At 35.1% G+C, this 20,545-nt stretch overlaps 1 protein-coding gene across 1 annotated transcript; it reads left to right on the plus strand.

Annotated features, from left to right (window-relative positions):
• The first annotated feature begins 15,284 nt into the window (after window positions 1–15,284).
• Window positions 15,285–16,409, plus strand: LOC126722138 (uncharacterized). Its single transcript, XM_050425292.1, has one exon. It carries the CDS (start codon window positions 15,285–15,287, stop codon window positions 16,407–16,409), a length of 1,125 nt encoding a protein of 374 aa, XP_050281249.1.
• The last annotated feature ends 4,136 nt before the right edge of the window (window positions 16,410–20,545 follow it).

The raw sequence follows: 20,545 nt of genomic DNA on the forward strand, positions 1-20,545 counted from the left end.
TCTCTGCTCTTTCCTCTTTCAAACCCAAACATCATCATCTCTTTCTCATCTGCTTTTTTTTTTTGGCTGTGACCGGTGCTTAAAGGAAGTGGTGGGTTTCAAACCCAAACATCATCCATCTCTTTCTCATTTGCTTTTTTTTTTTTTTTGGCTGTGACCGATGCTTAAAGGAAGTGGTGGGTATGGCTGAGGTGAGTTGTGGGTCACGGAGATCGGAGTGGGTCATGGTGTGGGTCATGGAGATCGGAGATCGGAGTGGCTGAAGTGGGTCACGGCGCGGGTCACGGCATGGGTCGCAGAGTCGGAGATCGGAGTGGGCTGAAGTGGGTTGTGGGTATGGCGAATTGGTCACGGCGTGGGTCACGGAGATCGGAGATTGGAGATCGGGTTCTGTTGTGATGCTGGTTTTTTTTTTTTTTTTTTTTTTTTTTTTTTTTTTTTTTTTTTTTAATTGGGGTTTTTGTTCCGGTGGGATTTTAGAGAAACTCATTTGTACATGTCGCCGAAATCAGTTAATCGAATCGCCGGCGGATATTTGGATTATGTGTGTTTGTTGCTCTGTTTAAGGTTTGATGGTTGTGTTTGTGTGTGTGTGTGTATGTGTGTGTGTGGTGATGGATTTGGAAAAGCGTAGGAAAACAGAAGTTACGGTTAGAAAAAAAAATAGTAAAGAAAGATTATAAAATAATATTTTAATAAAAATAGAGTTTTAGGATGTAGGAGGTATTGTAAAATGAGATGGTATAAGTAATAAAGTGACTTTTTGAGATGGTATAATAGTATAGCATGGCATTCTTTGATGCTGATCTGTGTGTGGTGATGGATTTGGAAAAGCGTAGGAAAACAGAAGTTACGGTTAGAAAAAAAAATAGTAAAGAAAGATTATAAAATAATATTTTAATAAAAATAGAGTTTTAGAATGTAGGAGGTATTGTAAAATGAGATGGTATAAGTAATAGAGTGACTTTTTGAGATGGTATAATAGTATAGCATGGCATTCTTTGATGCTGATCCTCTAACAAGTACTAATTCTTAATTTAGCACATCACATGTCACTTTTGTACTTATACCAATAACAATTGTGAGATTCATAGTTAAAAAAAAAAAAAAAAAAAAAAAAAAAAAAAAAAAAAAAAAAATTAACTCTTAACTTGTTATTAATTCAATTTCCAGTGGAGCAAATAGTTGACAATTGCCAACGACATGATCGAGCAAAATGAAGTTCTTTCAATTTTAGTTTTTTGGGGACCCTACTCTAAACTAATAGCAATTGGTAGAAAGTAGCAAAATCAATAATTATCATATACACCCACTGTCATATACATCCATCTAATAATTTATTGATACTACAATTATCATGGGTAACATTAAGTTGATGTTGTATAGTTTGTGGGTCCCATGTTAGAACTATTATACGGTTAAATGATTAATTTATTAATAAAAAAAAATTTAACTCTTAACTTGTTATTAATTCAATTTCTAGTGGGGCAAGTAGTTGATAGTTGCCAACGATATGATCGAGCAAAATGAAGTTCTTTCAATTTTAGTTTTTTGGGGACCCTTCTCTAAACTAATAGCAATTGGTAGAAAGTAGCAAGATCAATAATTATCATATACACCCACTATCATATACATCTATCTAATAATTTATTGATACTACAATTATCATGGGTAACATTGAGTTGATGTTTTATAGTTTGTGGGTCCATGTTAGAATTATTATACGATTAAATGATTAAATTTATCCATTTTTAATAGTTTAAATTTTTGGATAAACCAGTAATTTCACATAGTATCATAATAGAATATCCTAACCCTAATCGTGAGATATTTACTGCATATAGGCAAGTGCACAAGATACCTCCTAATAGAAAGATACATGCGGCTTAATACAAAATCAAATTTAATACTGTTCAATAACTTTTTAATAGGAATTTATTTTTTTATGAAAAACAAAAGGAAGTCGTGTGTGTGTGTCTCTCTCTCTATATATATATAAATATATATTGTCTCCTTAATCCTAAATGCTTTCAAAATATCAAGGAAATCAAAGATCAATCATTATCTTATCAATAAAATTTAAATTTCAAGTGTTTTGTACTTTAAAATTATATGCAAAATATGAGTTTATAGATTGGATGATAAATAATATCTAATTAATATAAAATTTTCATGCTCATCAACAACAAAGAGAACATATGATCAAATGGTGAGATTTTAGATTTTGTAATTTGAAATTTATATTGCATTTTTTTTTTTAGAGAATCTATATTGTTTAAATCAGACATTTACAAAGGTTGCAATATAAAGTTTAACTGTGCGAGGGTTTTGTGAGTAGAATACCTGTAACTGCTTTTCCAATAATGACTTTTCCCATAAATACTTATATTTTAGACAAGCTCTCCGCCTCTTTCATGCGAGACTAGCTAGTAGTCTCCCTGCCTCCCTGTCTCTTTCATTCCAGATCATGCGAGACTAGCTAGTAGTCGCGAGACTAGCTAGTAGTCTCCCCTGCCTCTTTCATTCCAGATCATGCGAGACTAGCTAGTAGTCGCGAGACTAGCTAGTAGTCTCCCCTGCCTCTTTCATTCCAGATCATGCGAGACTAGCTAGTAGCTCCCTCTAACTTTTCGGTCAAAAAAAGCTAGTAGCTCCCAATGTTTGACAAGCTCTCCGTTTCTTTCATTCCATTTTAATCCAGCTGTGACTTGTGAGACCCAATGTTTGACAATAAAAGAATGCAATTTTATTCCAAACAAACTCAACTGAAATGCAAATGGTCTAATCACATCTGATGCGTTAGTTGGATATATACAAGATTCTGAAAGGTCTATATAATTAAAGCAGACTTCTAATGTCATGGGATTACATATGTCAATTGAAGTTAAGAATTCCTTAGTCAATCCTAATTTTTTTTAATAGTATTTGTCCATTAATTTCCATAAAGCCCAAGTTCTTTACATACCAAAAACTATAACTTAGAAGAAAAAAAAAAAAAAAAAAAATCTAAGATTACATACTAAAAGCGTTGAAATTACCAAGCAAAAAAGTCAAGTTGCTAAAAGTGCAACCTACAAAAGAAACTAGAACAAAAACTAAATGAACTATTTTTCTAGTAATTAATAATTCTTCCATCACAAGAATTTTAGCTATGTTGTGATATCAAGAACTAATGTGTACCTCTCTTTGAATTAAAACTTGCACGGAAGCCCTCTTTCTCTTTGCTCTGTCTGAAAATTTATTTTGAGTGAAAATCTAAAAATATTGTGTCTAACTCTGATGAAGACTAAAGAGAGCCATTGAACCAACCATGACTTGGATTACTTTCTTTTGGTTTATATTAAGAGCACTTATTGTTCTTGGGCAGAGCAAAAACTGATGTAAACCTGTTGGAGTGTTGGACTAAAATGTGATGATCAGAGGTGCATTTGAGCTGGAAGGAACAGATTTGATTGTTGGATACACTTTCTGAACTTGCAGTCTTGAAAATGAAAAAATATACCATGTAAAATTCAATTTAGGTAGAGTGCACAAATGGCCTGTAACGCCGTTTGTATTTGAGGACTAAAATGGTTGTTTTTCAATTGTCTTAAATATGTTTGACATTAGTTCAAAACTCTGGATAATTATCTGAAATTTATCCAACATTTTTTAATATTGAAAAACACATAATTGGTTGTTTAGTATGAGTATGAGAAAAAAAAAAAATTGTATAACTTTTTTGACAAAAATAGTGACTTCTAATTAAAAGAGAGAGACTGCTGTTACCAAACATGTTTCTATTTTTTTTCTTCAAAAAACTCTCTTTAATTTCAACTAACCAAACATGTTTTTAATTTCAAAACTATAAGAAAGTTTTTTTTTCTTTATATTCCCAAAAACAAGTTTTTGAAAATAGAAAACAAAAATTGTTACCAAATATAACTTTAGTGTTTGATTGCCAAGAACTTTATAGATCAACTAGCAATTTATGGTGTTTTAAATTAAGATATTTAGGATTCAATTCTAGTCACATCTCAAATATTGATGTATCAAAAACAAAAAAAGGTATTTGACCTAAAACACATAAACAAAAATAAAAAAAAGAGATTGGACTGTGTGTGATAATTAACAATAATAGTGGTGACCAAAAAAAGAAAAAAACAATAATCGCTGTTAACTCCACACAAAATGCTTTATGCTTTAGGATATCCAGTTAAGAGTGAGTTTGGTTCAGCTTTTTGTAAAAGTACATAATGAAAAAGTGGAGTTTTGTTAAAAGTGCATAATGAAAAAGTGGAGTTTCAAAAAACTGAGTGTTTGGTAAAAACTGTTAAAAAGTGCATAATGAAAAAGTTGAGTGTTTGGCTAACACTTATAAAAGTGGCAGTTTAAGGGATAAATTACCAAAAATGACAATATATATATAAGAAAATTTATTTCATACTTTTTATTTTTATTTTTATTTTTTATGTGAGTTTGTTTCATACTTAAATCAATTACTTCATCATACTTAAATCAATTTTTCTTTTTTTAAAAAAATTATTTTTTTTTACCAATATTAGCTAATAATAACCTACCACTTAAGATTTATTGTGAAAGTATTGTAAAAATATTGTGATAAAAATTGATACTAATTTTAATTTTAACATACTATTAAAATTATTTTTTTCTCTTTCTAAAAAAATTATTTTTTTCTCACCAATATTAGCTAATAATAACCTACCTTAAGATTTATTGTGAAAATATTGTGATATAATTTCTTTTTTTCTCTCTTTTTTTCTCATCCACCCACGTACCCACACTCTTTTCTTTTCTTTTTTCCTTCTTTCCTCTACCATCTTCAGTCCAAAACATTCCCAGCTCTCTTTCTTTTTTTTTCTTTTTTTTTTTTCCTCTTAGCACTTCGGTCCAGAACACAGCTCACTTTTTTTTTTTTTTTTTTCCTCTTAGCACTTCAAAACGAACGAAGGAACCAAACTCACCCAACTCATCCAACTCCAGAATGTAACCTTAAGTGCTTGGATCGAGAAGATTGGATGATCGGAACCAACTCCAGAACTCATCCTTCTTCTTTTTCTATTTTTTTTTCTTGTTCTTGGATGATCGGGAAGATTGGATGGTCGCAAATCTCTCCCCCCCTTTTTTTTTCGTCAGTCTTCTTGATCCGCCAGAGGGTCTTGATCTGCTGTTGTTCTAATTTTCTTCTTGTTGTTGTTGATTTGTTGTTGATCCAGAAGAGTTGTTGGTCTAATTTTTTTTTTGTTCTTGATCTGCTGTTTCCGAAAGAGTTGTTGTTGTTGTTCTTTTTTTTTTTTTTTTTTTTTTTTTTTTTTTTTTGTTTGTTTGTTTGTTCTTGATCTGCTGCTATTGTTGTTTTGATTTTAGATTTGTTGTTTAATAGAGGGTAATTTGGTAATTTCTTGTGAGCCCAACGGATATATCAAAACGCTCCATTCGTGTTTTGATTTATGGACCTCAGGAGGTCCATAAATTTTGCGCGTTTTGGACGTTGTTTTTGCCTGAGTCAAAAACGCAGCTTTTATCAAAAAGTTGCGTTTTGGGCTGAGCCAAACGCCATTTTTCTACCACTTTTTCTAATATGCGCGTTTTCAGCTCCTAAAAGTGCAAACAAACGCACACTAACTAGAATTGACTTTACGGCATGTTTCCTGTAGCAAATACTTCGTTCATATTTTTCCAAAAAATAAAATAAAAATAAAAATAGATAGTGGCTCAGTGGCTGGCAATAAAATAAGACCCTCCCTGGTCCCCATACAGCTCTAATAGCATAATGTGACTTATCATGCTGCCAGTTTGCAATGGCAGTACATATGACAGAACCGGACTTAATCTTGAAGAGTTTAAAATTGCATCCATTTGCTAATACTTAAAATTATCCATGTATATATCTATATTGTGTCTTCTAAGTTGTAAATACGTAATTGCCACATATATTATAGTTAGGGATTGAGATCCGGTATAATTCTTAGGGTATTACACCGCACTGGGTGCAATTGCATCTCAACCATTCAAAAAGGTAAAAAAGTAAAAAAGTGCAGTGATAAAAATTTTATGTGATATAGGAAGAGAGTAATTACATCTGGTGCAATATTCTAAGAATTGTACCAAATCTCGATCCTTACGGAGAGGCCATGCTTTCATGTTGAAAGAGCTCCTTCTTCTATATTTATTATTATTATTATTGTTATTATTACTATTATTATTTTCTTTTTTTATTTAAGTGACCAAATCAACAGTAGTGCTCTATTGGTGTACGGAGGGTGGATTTTATGTTTGATATACAAAGGTTTTTATTTTTATTTTTATGAGAGATACACAAAGGTTGATCATAAAGATTTTACCATTATTTGGTGTTGTGTTTATCTATGTATGGTGAAACAAATCATCCATGGCACGCAAGCTTAGCAGATTAACAGGACTTAGTCCTGTATTTGAGAACTAATTTTTCGGTTCTAGAACTAAGACTAGCATTTCCCACAAAGTTCAAAGCCTAGAGGTGTCGGATATTCCTAACGGAGTTTCATATGCGGAGTTTGTACTTGGTACAAACATATGTTTTTGGCTTTTTTTTTTATTTTTGATACCGAGACTGAAAACATTTTATTAAGTTACTGAAAGAGCAGATACATCATGGATAAAAGCTTATTATATGAAATAAGGACTCTCTTCAATCCAAGTACAATAATCATCAATGTCCTTGGCATATTTTGCTAAAAGGTGGGCTGGTCTATTTCCTTAACGTCGAACATGGGAAAAACCAACATAGCGGAACTCTGAGCAAGCTTTTTGCACCCCAATAATCACAACATCAACTGATGGGGGAGGTGAGGTCAAGCCAAGAGCACGATACACATTGAGGGAGTCACCTTCAAGAATTAGATCACGCACACCTACATCCTTAGCAAATTGTAACCCCATTTCAAAAGCCTTGGCTTCAGCTTCAACAGCGCCCAACGATGCATAAATCTTCCTACTTAAAGCTGCCACAACACTTCCATTTTCATCCTTAATGACAGCGCCAATACCCACTGCCTTCGGGTCTAAAAAAATGCCCTATCCACAGTCGCCTTGTACACCAACCCCTGTGGAGGAACCCATGATATCTGTTGAATACTCGGCACACTTGCACCCGTGGCAGTACTCGTTGCTACATAATATTCCTCCAAAAATTGTACTACCTTTTGGACGAGAGCCAAACCCAACTTGCGTTGGCCACCCAATTTGACTTAATTTTGATTATCCCATAAAGCATGGCACATGTCACCGCCTTTGCTACCTTCTCCGGTGAGCTATCTGCCTCCATTAGCAAGCCCCACATTAAGTCTTTGAAACTGCATAACTAGTCAGGTTTGAAAGGCAGCACCATTTTTGAGCACTCCCACATCTCCCGAGCAAACTTACAAGACCAGAAATAGTGATTCGAATTTTCAGAGGCCAACTTACAACCATCACACACGTCATCCGTTAACACTTGCCGCCTAACTAAATTTGCTTTTGTAGGGAGGATATCCCGGCATGCCCTCCAGGTGAAGTGTTTGATTTTATGTGGAGTAGGTAGCTCTCAAATCTTTCTCTAAAACCTCCTATTCTGGCTATCATCTGAGCACGAACCACAATTCCTGGCCTTTGACATTTCCACAGCCACCCAATAGGCATTACGAATCGTAAAAACGCCATTAGAACTACACGCCCATACTTGCTTATCTACTGGAAGATGCACGCTCAGTGGAATACTTTTAATAACCTCTGCTTCATGTAGTAAAAACAAAGCATCAATCACCTCTATTTTCTAGCTTGCATTCTCCTTATCTATTAGCTCACTCATTGGTGTTTGGGCTTGCAGAAACATTCTAGGAGAAGTGACTTTATAAGTGGAGGGAGTTGGTAGTCATTTATTACCCCATACCCGTACTTGCTCCCTATTTCCAATCCTCCACCGCAAGCCATGTTTCACTATCGCCTGTGTTGCCATGATACTCGTGTAAGATGGATTACTTCCTAAAGAGGCCTGAGAAAACTCACAGTTTGGAAAATACTTAGACTTGAGCACCCGATAAACAAGAGAGTCATGTCTTTGTTGAAGCCACCACCCCTGCTTCGCCAATAATGCTAAGTTAAATTCTTTTAATTTCTTGAAACCCAAACCCCCGTCTGCCTTAGGAGTGCACAATTTATCCCAGCTTAGCCACGTCATCTTCTTCTCATCCTACCTCTGACCCCACTAGAAATTTCGTATCATGCCTGTTAGCTCCTCACAGAGAGAATCAGGGACTTTAAAGCAACTCATAGTATAGGTTGGAATTGCTTGGGCCACTACTTTGATTAAAATCTCTTTTTCGGCCTTAGACAGTAACTTCTCTTTCCACCCAGCAAGCTTTTTCTTCACCTTTTCTTTAATGTCATTGAAAGTGTTTCATTTATTTCTAGCCACTTCTCATACTGCTTGATAAACTGAGCACCAAACCTATCTTTAATCTCCTCCTGGATCTGTCTTGGCCTATTGCTACTAAAAAATAGAGAGGCTTTGGCATGGTTTAACTGCTGACCTGATGCACTCTTATAGAACAGTAACACCCTTTGAAGTGCATTGCACTCCTCTAGGGAAGCTCTGCAAAAAATCAAGCTATCGTCAGCGAAAAATAGGTGAGACGGTTTGGGACCATTTCGACACACCACCAGTCCTCCCATCTGCCCATGGTCCATTGCCTTCTTTATTAAGGCTGATAATCCATCTACACATAGGAGAAAGAGATATGGAGATAGTGGGTCTCCCTATCTGATCCCTCTACTAGGAATGACACTCTCTCGTGGTTTGCCATTAATCTTGAAAGAGTAAGAGATTGAGGTAACACATTTCAAAATTAGGGCCCTCAATTTGTCATCAAAACCCAATTTCTGCTTTATCTTTTCCAACTAACACCGTTCAAGTCTATCATAAGATCTACTCATATCCAATTTTAGAGCCATTTCACCAAGTTGCCATTTTTCTTCTGACTGATATGATGCATCGTCTCAAAAGCTACAAGAACATTATCAGTAATCAACCTACCATGCACAAATGCACTTTGGGTATCACTGATAATAGAAGGAAGAATCTTCTTCAACCTGTTAGCAAAAGCTTTGGATGTAATTTTATACACCACATTACATAAACTAATGGGTCTATAATTAGTAATTTTCTTCGGCTCTTTACATTTTGGAATAAGCACCACATGAGTTTCATTAAAGTTTGGAGGAGCAATACCTAAGTTTAGAAAATCCAAGACTATCTTTGTTACCACTTCACCCACCTTTGGCCAAAAATGCTGAAAGAATAATGGAGGCATGCCATTAGGACCAGGCGCCTTCAAAGGGAACATCTGTTTCAGAGCCAACAACACTTCATATGCATTAAAATCTTTAGTGAGGTTCTAATTCATGGTTGAACTAATCTTGTGTTAAACTGCTTCCAGTATTTCAAAAAACTCCATGGGGTTACTATATTGGAAGAGATTACTGTAATAATCCACCACAATGTCCACCACCTGAGTCTCATCTTCCTGCCATTGCCCATTCTCATCCAATAAGCCTTCAATATAGTTCTTATTATAGCAGGTTGATATGGGACCTATCTCCATTTTGTAACCAATTGATATGGGACCTTTTCTAACCAGCAATTTAGATTCACCCGAGTAGCTTTCATGGATCGAATGTTTGTCGACAAAGTAGGCTGCCTCTCAAGCCATTCTAAGTGTTTCTACAATTCGGAAATGGTCTTGCCTACATGACCAAACTCCAACTTGTTCCAATCCTCCAATCTAACCCTACATAGTTCCAAGCATGTGGTGAGTAAGAAATTCGAATCCATTGCCATACCTTCCTCCCATTCTTCATGGACAACATCTTCACACTGAGGTTCCTTTAGCCACATTGACTCAAACCGAAAAATGTCCCACTTTTCACTTACGGGCTCTCCTTTCCAGGTGCAAGGATAAAGGAGAGTGGTCCGAAGTCAAAGAAGTGAGGTGGAAGAGTTTGGCAACAGGGAAGAGTTCCAACCACCCAATCATATCTAAAGCTCTATCCAATTGTTCCTGAATCTGAACACCACCAGTAGTTTGGTACAACCAAGTGAAATTTGGTCCAACAAAGCCCATATCTTTAAGATTGCACCAGTTAATGGTGTCCACAAAATTTCCCATCTATTGCCGTGGCCTATCACTTCCTCCCTCTTTCTCAGATATATTTGTAATCTTATTAAAGTCACCAATATTAAACATGGCAATTCTGATGTCCCACTTAGATGTCCAAGTTTTTTCCAAGATTCTAGTTTTTTATTCGTGTCTGGATCACCATAAAACCCGATTAGGTGCCACCAGCCCACATCCACTCCACCATACACCAATGCGTTTATATGAGATTGAGAGTACGTCCGAATATCAAGTTGTACTTCTTCCTTCCAAAACAAAGCCAGCCCACCGCTTTTCCCTTTACTAGGAACAATAAGGCCATTCTTGAACTTGCATCTTTCTCGTACCATAATCATCCATTCCAAGTCCGATTTCGTCTCCATGAGGAAGACATTTGGGATCTTCTTTGGAAACAACCTTTTCCAAAGCCTTAATTGCCTGAAGGTTCTCAAACCCTCAATAGTTTCAGCTTAAGAGACTCATTGGACCCAGCGGGCTTGCTCAGCAACCTCCGCCGATCCTAGATGGTTAACCACAATAGTGCTTGGTGCTATAGACTTCTCCTCCAATTTAAACTTCTTTACATGCTCCAGAACCTCCTCTTCATTCAGTAATAGCTTACTGCCTTTGCGTTTTGGGCCTACATCTTCAACCGTGCAATCCATGTCTCGAGTAGAGTTGGGCCTTTACAAAATCCTTGACCACGTTCCTTTCTTAAGTTTCTTTGGCCCACTAGGTTTATTTGATATGATTTGGCTTGTTACGTTTTCCTTGGGATAAATTTTATTTTTTCCATGAATCTTATCATTACTTCGGATGCCACCATTCTTCCTTCCTTTTTTATCTCCGTCTCCAGCTGTCCACCCTACATGGAAACTGCCCACCGAGATCAGCTCATTGTGATTATCCTTACCCCCATTCTCACGCAGTCTTCCAATCAAAACCAACGTGTTTTTTGCCTGTAACACCGGGACATCCAAAAGTGTCATCCATTCCATCTTTTTCCTCATGCAGATTTGGTTTATTCAAATCTGAATTTGAAAGCCCTGAGAAAGCATTGATAGAATCATCAATATCCCGCAAAACCTCCTCAAAATCCGGAATGGCTGGATTTGATTTTATGACCCCGGTGACCGCCGTTGTCCCATTCTCAGATGTAACAACGGACAGACTAGCCGCACTCTGAGTCCTTGTTTGATCATTGTTCACCGGTGATGCTCCCTTCAACGATTTCGTTTTCACCATGATTCTGTTGGACGTCGCTTTTGATCTCTGGGCGTACTCCTCGAAGCCTTGCACTTCAACTGTTGTTTTCTTCAATTGGTTAAACTGGGTTGCATGAATCCACTGTACGAACTGTTGTTCCTCCACCAATAATGTCCCTTTACTTTGAAGCCAGAGGATACAATCTTTATCATTATGAAAAAGCTGTCCACACTAGTAACAAATGTTGGGTAAGCGCTATACTTGAAAGATACCTATCCTTCTAAAACCTGGTCCCATGTGACTCTTCACCCCCTAAATAACAGTTTTGTAATGTCAACAGCAACCCTTATGCGCATGAAGTTACTTCCTCTCATCTCTGATGAATCCTTCGGAGTTAAAACAGCCCCAAGAGTTTCCCGAATACTGAAAGCCACTTCATTTGACATAAAGGAGAATGGAAGGTCGTGTATTTGAACCCAAAAGGACATGGTACTGAATTTCAGATCATGAACCGGGGTAGAACCATCATAACGCTCCATGACAACCAAGTGCCTATCGAAAGCCAAAGGTTCACCCATCATTACCTTCTCAGCATCAACTTCAAGTTCAAAATCAAAGAGAAACACATTACCTCCCGCATCATTGACCTCAAAGTTACCTCTAGTTTTCCATATTGGTAGGAATGTGAGAGCCACCGCCTCAATGTTAATATTCCGACAAGTAAGGAATTTTGCTGCCACCACATAATCCCCCGTTTTCTTCTTCCTTGATAAATCAACTTTTCTCCCTTCCACTTCTGACAGAGACAAGTTTTTCCAACTCTGAGCAAGCTCGTCCATGCCATAATACCCACTAAACTCACAGAAAACTTGACTGAAGCCCTAATAGTAAACTCAGTTACTATAGGGGACGTACCCACCTTCCAAGGGAAGGGACAGATTATGCTACAGGAAGGAGAGAGGAGAAGCCACTGGACTTACCGAGAACTCTCAAATCATCAATTTTACAAATTGATGTGGTACTCATGTTTTTGGCTTTTTTGTTTTTTCTCTTTAGTGTTTCTTAGAAACTTTTCTTCTATTATTGTAATAATGTGTTTAATATGGTCTTGGATGGATTAATACGTGAGCGTGACCATAGAATTTTCTTTAAAAAAAGAAAAGAAATATATAACTGTTTTTATAATTAATATTTTTATTATTGTAATAATTTGTAACTATTATTATTTTTTGTCATATACATGGGCGTAGCTAAGATTTTCTACTTGGGCATTTTAAAGCTCAAATCAGATTAAAAATTGTTCAATTTTCTATAAACATATAATTTAAAAAAAAAAAAAAATCCTTAGCATCTCCTATTAGAATTGTGCTTGATGATGACCATTCATTATCATTTTCAAAGTGAAATTCTTAACAAATTTTCCCTTTTTCAAATTTGGGAGGAGGTTAAGACTTAAGAATGTATCTTATCTTTATTGCAACCTAAATTATGTTGTAGAAACATATCAATGTTGGTACAACTTATAAGGCACCTGGATTCAAAAGGAAAACAAAAAATCAACTAAAATATATATAAAAATGAGATGATGATAATGAAAGAAAAAATTGGAAATATGAGAAAAGGATCAAATTTTGTGTAAAATGATAATGATGGGACTTGAATAAATGAATTTGAAGGCTAACAATGAAAAAGAAAAACACACCAATTTGAGCAACATGCATAGCATTTAACAATTGAAAACAATAGGAACACCGTCCTTTTTCTATTCTTAGAAAAAATAAAAAGAAAGACACCTGGAGATTAGGGATTTATAAGATTTTGGTAAAAGTGTGTGTATTGTTTGGGTGGAGTCCACTTGAGAAACTAACTAAATATTGGAATTGTAAATGGCTAAATGCAGTCACAGTTATATTTTAAAGGGAAATAACATAAAAACTAACAATGAATAGAGCTCTATGACATTTTTTTAAAAGGAAAGTCATTATCCAAAAACAAAGTAAAGAGAACTAAGAAAAATAACATTAAAAAAATTAGAATGAACTATGAAGATGATGAACATTCATAGCTAATTGGAACTCTAAAACCAGAAACTATCTTCTATGCAATAGTTTGGAAACTCCAGGTTCTTGGCATGTTGTGCAAGTAGGTGGGCCACTTGGTTACTTTTTCTGTTATTATGATTTAAATTGAGTTAAGAGTAGTCTTGACTCATGTATTAGGTGGTTTATCCAACAATGTTAGACCAATTTTCTTACATAGACAAAATGAAGGTTTTGTGAAATTTTTTGGAGGGGCCAATCTTTACAATTTGTAGGGGGCCCAATTTATTTTTATACAGCATTATAAGAGGATTTCAAAAGTTTCCCGGGGGGAGGGGGATGGCCCCCCAAGACTATATGTACCTACGCCCCTAGTCATATATAATAGCAATGATTGTATACAGTATTTTTTATAGAGACCTTAAAGTTATGATACTTTGATTAATCCAAATGTTAATTTCGAATTACATAGTTGAAATTTTTGCTTTCGGAATGAAATGACCTTATTAAGATTCACTCTCTTGATTTTTATTTTTCTTCTTTCCTTAAAAAAAATAATAATAATTAAAAAAAAAAGAACAAAAAGAAAAGAAAGAAAGAGTTATTCTTCTTCCTCTGGTAGGTATTTCCACTTTTGGTTTGGATACAACATTGTGTTTAAGTCATTTACCGGTTTAATAATTTGATGTAGGGGTTTGTTTAACAGGTGCCTTTAAGGAATTGTTATTGCACAATTTTAGGTGGGTGAGATGATAACATATGTTTAAAAGTAGACACGTGTTATAATTTTAACGGGTCCAGTACAACTGGACATTGGACCCAAACCTCACCCATTTTAAGTAAGTTTTTATACCACTTTCTTGAAAAAATATAAAGCCATCAAAAAAGTCAATTGATTTTTTCTTTTTCCATAAAAGTTTTTAAAAATATTTTCTAAACTAGTATAGTATCTTTGGAAATGGTGAAATTTCTACATTGCACTCAGTATAGTATCTTTTATAACGCAAATTATTTAAATATTTGCTTCGTATGATATCGAGAATGTCAATATAGAAGATCACATTTCCAGTTACATCTATTCAGTATAATGTTAATGGACAACTAAGAAGTTTCGAGTAAATGAATGATTGATTGGGTGCATAGGGATATGAGTTGTGTTGTTATTAAATATGTACGAGATTCACAAATATGTATCACTTTTAGCATTTTCAATATTTTTTTTTGTCTATCTTCAGTCTCTATTTTTTTTTTTTTTTTTTTTTTTAGAATAAACGGCAGAAAGCATTTTCAATATTAAGATAGGTTGAATGACCACTAACCCTTTTTTTTACCGTAATTTTTTATCATGCATTTCTTTCTTTCTTTCTTCTTCCTTTTTTTTTTTTTTTTTTTTTTTTGGTTAACTTCGTATAATAGCTCAACTTTGAACATTTTTTCCTTCATAAAATTGAAGACTCTTTTATGAATGGTGAAATTTCTAAACTTTAATTTTACAAATCAATTGGTTTAAATATTTGCTTGGTTTCAAAACTAGGATTTTTTTTTTATTTTTTATTTTTTTTTATTATTATCGAAGTCCAAACTAGGTTTTATATCTAATATTATATTACTGAATTTAATAACAAGAACCCGCCTTGTAGTTTTTTTATAAAAAATTGTATATGTTTTGTAATTAATTACATGTGCTTGTCATTCTCACGTGGGAAGATCCTTGGGTCCCTGACTTCCTAACTATAAACTGGTACCATTGTCTCCTGATAAGCTATCTAGTTGCTTGGTGGTGTCTCAAATTCTATCACCAAATAAATCAAGATGGGATGAGTCGAAACTCTATGAATTATTCACTGCAGAATCAGCCAAGGCTATCATGAAAATTCCAGTCAAAGTGAGTCATAGGGAGGACAAATGGGTATGGGTAAAATCCCATAATGGCAAACTTTCAGTGAAGTCGGCATATAAGGAACTTCTTGATCATTCTGAGCCCAATGAGTTTGACCGGGTGAAGTCAAAAATTTGGAAATCAAAAATTCATGATAGACTTAAGATGGTTTTATGGAGAGTGGCTTCAGATATTCTTCCAACCAAGGAAAAATTGGCAAGATTCTTTCCAGCCATGGATCCTAAGTGTCCCCTATGTGATGCCTCACCCGAATCCTCCTTACATCTATTTGTCTACTGTCATGCTGCAAGATTTTTGTGGGCTGGTAATGAGTGGGGCTGCAGACCAGATGCAATGCAGTTTGACTACCCAGGTCAGTTTATAAACTTTCTCTTATCCCCCCAAGTCTCTTCCCTTCGCTCTTTTGACAAGGAGGGTTTCCTTTTATTCGGGGCTTTGGTGTTGGAGAATTTGTGGTTTGCTAGAAATCAAGCTATTCACAAAGGAAGTAAATTCTCCCCAAATAAAGAAATCCAAGTAGTCTTAAAAAAATTTTTTGAACACCGTGTTGCACTCACTGATGTTCCCTTAGTGTTGCCTAGACCTTTTTATTCTTGGATCAGGCCTGAGCAAGGAGTTGTTAAAATAAATTGTGATGCGGCGGTGGGGCTAGATCACTCATTTATTGCCATTGTGGCGAGAGATTGGAGAGGGGATTTTATTTTTTCCATGTCCAAACGGGTGAAAACCAACATCCCCATCCAAGCTGAAGCTAAAGCCATTAATTTGGCGACTTGTGTTGCTGTTAACCACGGGTTTGAGTTTGTAGTGGTTGAGAGCGACGCCAAAGCCTGCATTGATGCTCTCAAAGTCCCCTTTGATGAAGTGCCTTGGAGAATTTCATCCATTACAGCTGATACTCTTTTGCTGGCATTCCATGGTAAGAAGTTTGTTTTCAGGTGGACTCCAAGAGAATCAAACAAAGCAGCCCATGTTTTAGCTTCTTGGTGCCTTGGGAAAAATTTATCTGGATGTTTTGGTCAGGGTTATGCTCCTAGCCCTTTTTTGGATGTAATTAATTCTGAACTCTTAGCTGCTGAAGCTACTGGTTAGCCTTTGTTTCTTTTTGGTTTGTCAATAAAATTTTATGTTCATCAAAAAAAAAAAAAAATTACATGTGCTTGTTACATCATTATTAACATGGTAACATTAGCCAATGTCAAATAGAAGCACCGTGTAGAATATTACCTAGAAATTGAAAGATTAAATTGAGAAAAAGATTGATCAAATTCACAGCAACCAAAAAAGCAAAAGTAATCGAATGAATGTAGTTTGAACTTTTTAGTTCATTGGCCATTTTCCGTATTCGAGGGGGAAACTCACTCGAGGTGGAACTTAATCTTGTCTTCTCACTTTCCATTTTTCCCTTTTCATATTCATTGGCCAATTGGGGCCTAAGTATCCCTTCATTCCTTTGGCATGTTGTAAAATATAACTTGATACTTAAAAGTTAAAATGCCTAATAAATGCTAATTGTTCCACTAATTATATTAAATGCATGGTCTAACAAGCTCAACTTTTTGGACTTTTTCCCTCATAAAATTGAAGACTTTGTGACTGATGGTGAAATTTCAAAACATTTTACAAATCAAATGGTTTAAATCTTTACTTTGCGTCAAAGCTAGGGTTTTTATTAAGGGAAATGCTAACGAGTGCTCTCGTTAACATGACCTCTTTTTTTATTAATTTTATAAAAGTCAAAATTAGGTTTTATATTTAATCCTATATCACTGACTTTAATAATAAGTAGGCGCCTTGTCACATCACTATTAATTACTACTTATTAACAAATTAACATTAGCTGATGTTAATAAAAGAACCGTGTTGAATAATGAATATAACCTAGAAATTGAAGGAGTAAATTGAGAAAAAAGATAGATCAAATTGACAGAAAAAAAAAAAAAAAAAAAAGAGAGCAAAAGTAATTAATAGATTTAGTTTAAACTTTTAAGTTTTTACTCCAACTTACTAGACTCGTTTTGTACCATTGATATGAGTCCCTGGGTTGGACTTTAAAGTTGGGAATCATGATTATTATTAGGAACACGGAATTAATTTGATCATAGAAAGGGATTAGTCCAAGTTTTGTTCTAAGAAACTTCTTCAAAATTATTAAAACGTGGACCTAATATTGTGCACGAAAACAAAATGGCCAACACAATTTCCCTTAAGAAAATTTTCACATTATGCAAGTGATCCGTTTCTCCAAGAAAGCTATCATGAGTCATGACGGCTTTATTAAAATACCGCGTGACAAGCCAGTCCTATTATCACAAAATATCATGAAACCCTCGAGTTAATGAAGCCTCAACTGGGCTGTCATAAGAAGAAGTCACTCTGGCCAATATTATCCTTGAAATTGCTATTTTTTAGTCAAAAACACGTAGCTTGGACTAATGACCACGTAATAACTTAGCTTAATCTAATTTCAAGTTTGATTTTGAATTAGCCAACAAGTTTTCCAACATCTCACCCTTATAAATATCCCAAGTTATCGACATTTTCATCAGACCAAAGAAACCAAAGCCACATATCAAAACCAAACCTATTGTGCTCTTCGCTGTACTTTCACCGAAGAATCTCATTCTTTAGTTCTCTCAAGTCTCAATCTTTCTTCTCCAAAAAAAAAAAAAAAAATGTCTCAATCTCGGTTTTTCTTTATTCCTCTTAATTTTGTTTTTTAAACCAAAAAAGTAGTGTTCATGGATAAGCATGCACCAAGGGGCCAACCCTACGAACAAGAAACATATCCACTTTAATTGGTATCCATCGGATGAGAGAATGACCAATTATCCTACAAACAACATGCCATCAAGCTCTTGGAATCAACCAATTTTCGACACGATTGATGATATGTCAATATTTGAAAGTGGTTTGTATCGGCTAGTGACGGCTCCAGGAATTTTCTCCAGGATGTTCCTTAAGAAGCATAAATTACACAATCTAATAAAAAGATAAATTCATATATTGGCAACAACAACCATCAAAAAACACGCAAATATATAAAGTTTATAGTTGTCTTCTACAAGTTTTCATATTTTCAAATTGTTGCACAATAGTCTCATTACCAATGCTACAAGCTACATCTCTTTCAATATACACAATCAAGCAATCATTCATCCATCCACTGATCTCTTATTCGATTACGCAGTTCATTTTTTATATATTTTATTGCTGAAAAACATTTTTCTACTATTGCAGTAGCAACAGAAAGGGTCACAACTAACTTCACAAGCAAATAAATTAATGGATAAGTCTCATATTTCCCTGTGTTCACTAACTTTTCAGCAAGTTTAATAACTCCTTGAAGCTCTAAAAATAAGTCAATGTTGCGCATATCAAAAATGTAATTCTGAAGTTGAGAGTTAAGTGCGAAGATATCTGTCTCAAGAAAATCAGATGAATAGAACTTTGTTAGACGTATCAACTTTTCTTTATCAAAAGCCACAAGTGAATCACTTGGATTCAAGCAAGCTATACAAAGTAGCAAATCGGTATTCACCTTAGAAAAATGGTTATTAAGCTCTTGAAGTTGCATATCTATGACTGTATAGAATAGCTCAACACGATAATGATGTAAATTTGTATTTTGTTGGGTGTTGCATCGCGACCTCTCACTAATTACAAATATTTCATTCATGTTCAAGATCGGAATAACATGTGTGGTACAAAATAAAGACACTTCAGTCAATAAAAATATCCATTCATCATCTCTCATCACTTGTAAACGTTATTTAAACACTTAAACAAGATTCATAGCATTTACTATATCTTCGTTTTTTTTTTTTTTTTTTTTTTTTTGCAATGCTATTGACAACTCATTTATGATCCCTAAAATGTTTTTCATCAAGTGTAGAGCAAAGAAAAATTTAAAAGATAGAATTGATCTCATAATAGATCAAGTTTCAACTTTTTAGTCGGAGAGGCCATCTTCTTCAATAATCTCAAATACATCAACAACAGCAGAGAACATCAAAATCAAGTTGAGAATAGTCCCATAATATGATCCCTAACGTGTATTACTAGGACGTTTAAGATTTGTCTCTTGATTCAAACCTTGCCAACTTCTACGTACACCATTCTCTAAATCTTCTTTAATTTTGGAAAATTGTGTATCTCGAAGAGCCTCTCGTCTCTTACAAGAGCATCCAACAACGGTTACTAAATTACTAACCACATAAAAAAAATTCAGCAATGTTAATGTGATTTTTAGCAACGGCAACAAGTGTCAATTGAAGTTGATGAGCAAAACAATGGACATAAAATGCTGACTTATTCTTTTTCAAAATTAAAGTTTTGAGACCATTGATATCACCTTGCATATTACTAGACCATTTCAAAATTAAAATGCTGACTTATTCTCTTTCAAAACAAGTGTCAATTAAATTATTGTTTATTAGTTGCACTAGCACACATCCCATGTGCACATTACACTGCTTTAATTATTATTTATCTGGCCCCATGTGCCCATCCACCCCCCACCCCACTCAACGGACAAGCTTCATGCTTGATGCCTCCAATCACAAGAGCCAGCTGCCAATTAGAAAATTTCACAATCACAAATCACAATACACAATACACATTATACTAAAAGACAATTAATATCTCACCAACACCAACACACACTAACACCAACGGATAAGATAAAGCCAAAAAGTCAAAAAATAGGCAAAATATTAATAAATTTAAAGCTTCAGCCAATTACAATTCAAAAGAATCATATAAAGTTTGTCTTAAAGAATAAAGAGAGAGAGAGAGAGAGAGAGAGAGAGAGAGAGAGAGTCTTATTCATTTCATTTCAGTGATTTCAGATAAAGAGAGAGAGATTGAGAGACTGAGAGAGAGTTAGAGAGAAAAAGAGAGAGAAAGTTAGTAAAATGAAATACCTTGAGGGAACACCGGAGCAGGGAGCAGGGCGGCCTGAAGGCTGAGGTTGAGGTAGTGACGAGCGATCTCCGATCGGCGAGCGAGCGACGACGACGAGCAAGCATCATGACTGATCTCCGATGCGGCGATGTGCTCTGGACTAGACCGATCTCCGACGACATGAGCGATCTCCAAAGACGAGCGAGCGACGTGACTGATCTCCATCTGTTGGCTTGAGCCTGAGGCGTAAGGCGTTGCTCTGTTGACGTTTTTGTCTTTAGGTTTGCGTTAGTGATTTCTAATTTAGTGATCCCTGATTTAGT

Source organism: Quercus robur, chromosome 4, assembly GCF_932294415.1.
Source record: "Quercus robur chromosome 4, dhQueRobu3.1, whole genome shotgun sequence".
Lineage (NCBI taxonomy): Eukaryota > Viridiplantae > Streptophyta > Magnoliopsida > Fagales > Fagaceae > Quercus > Quercus robur.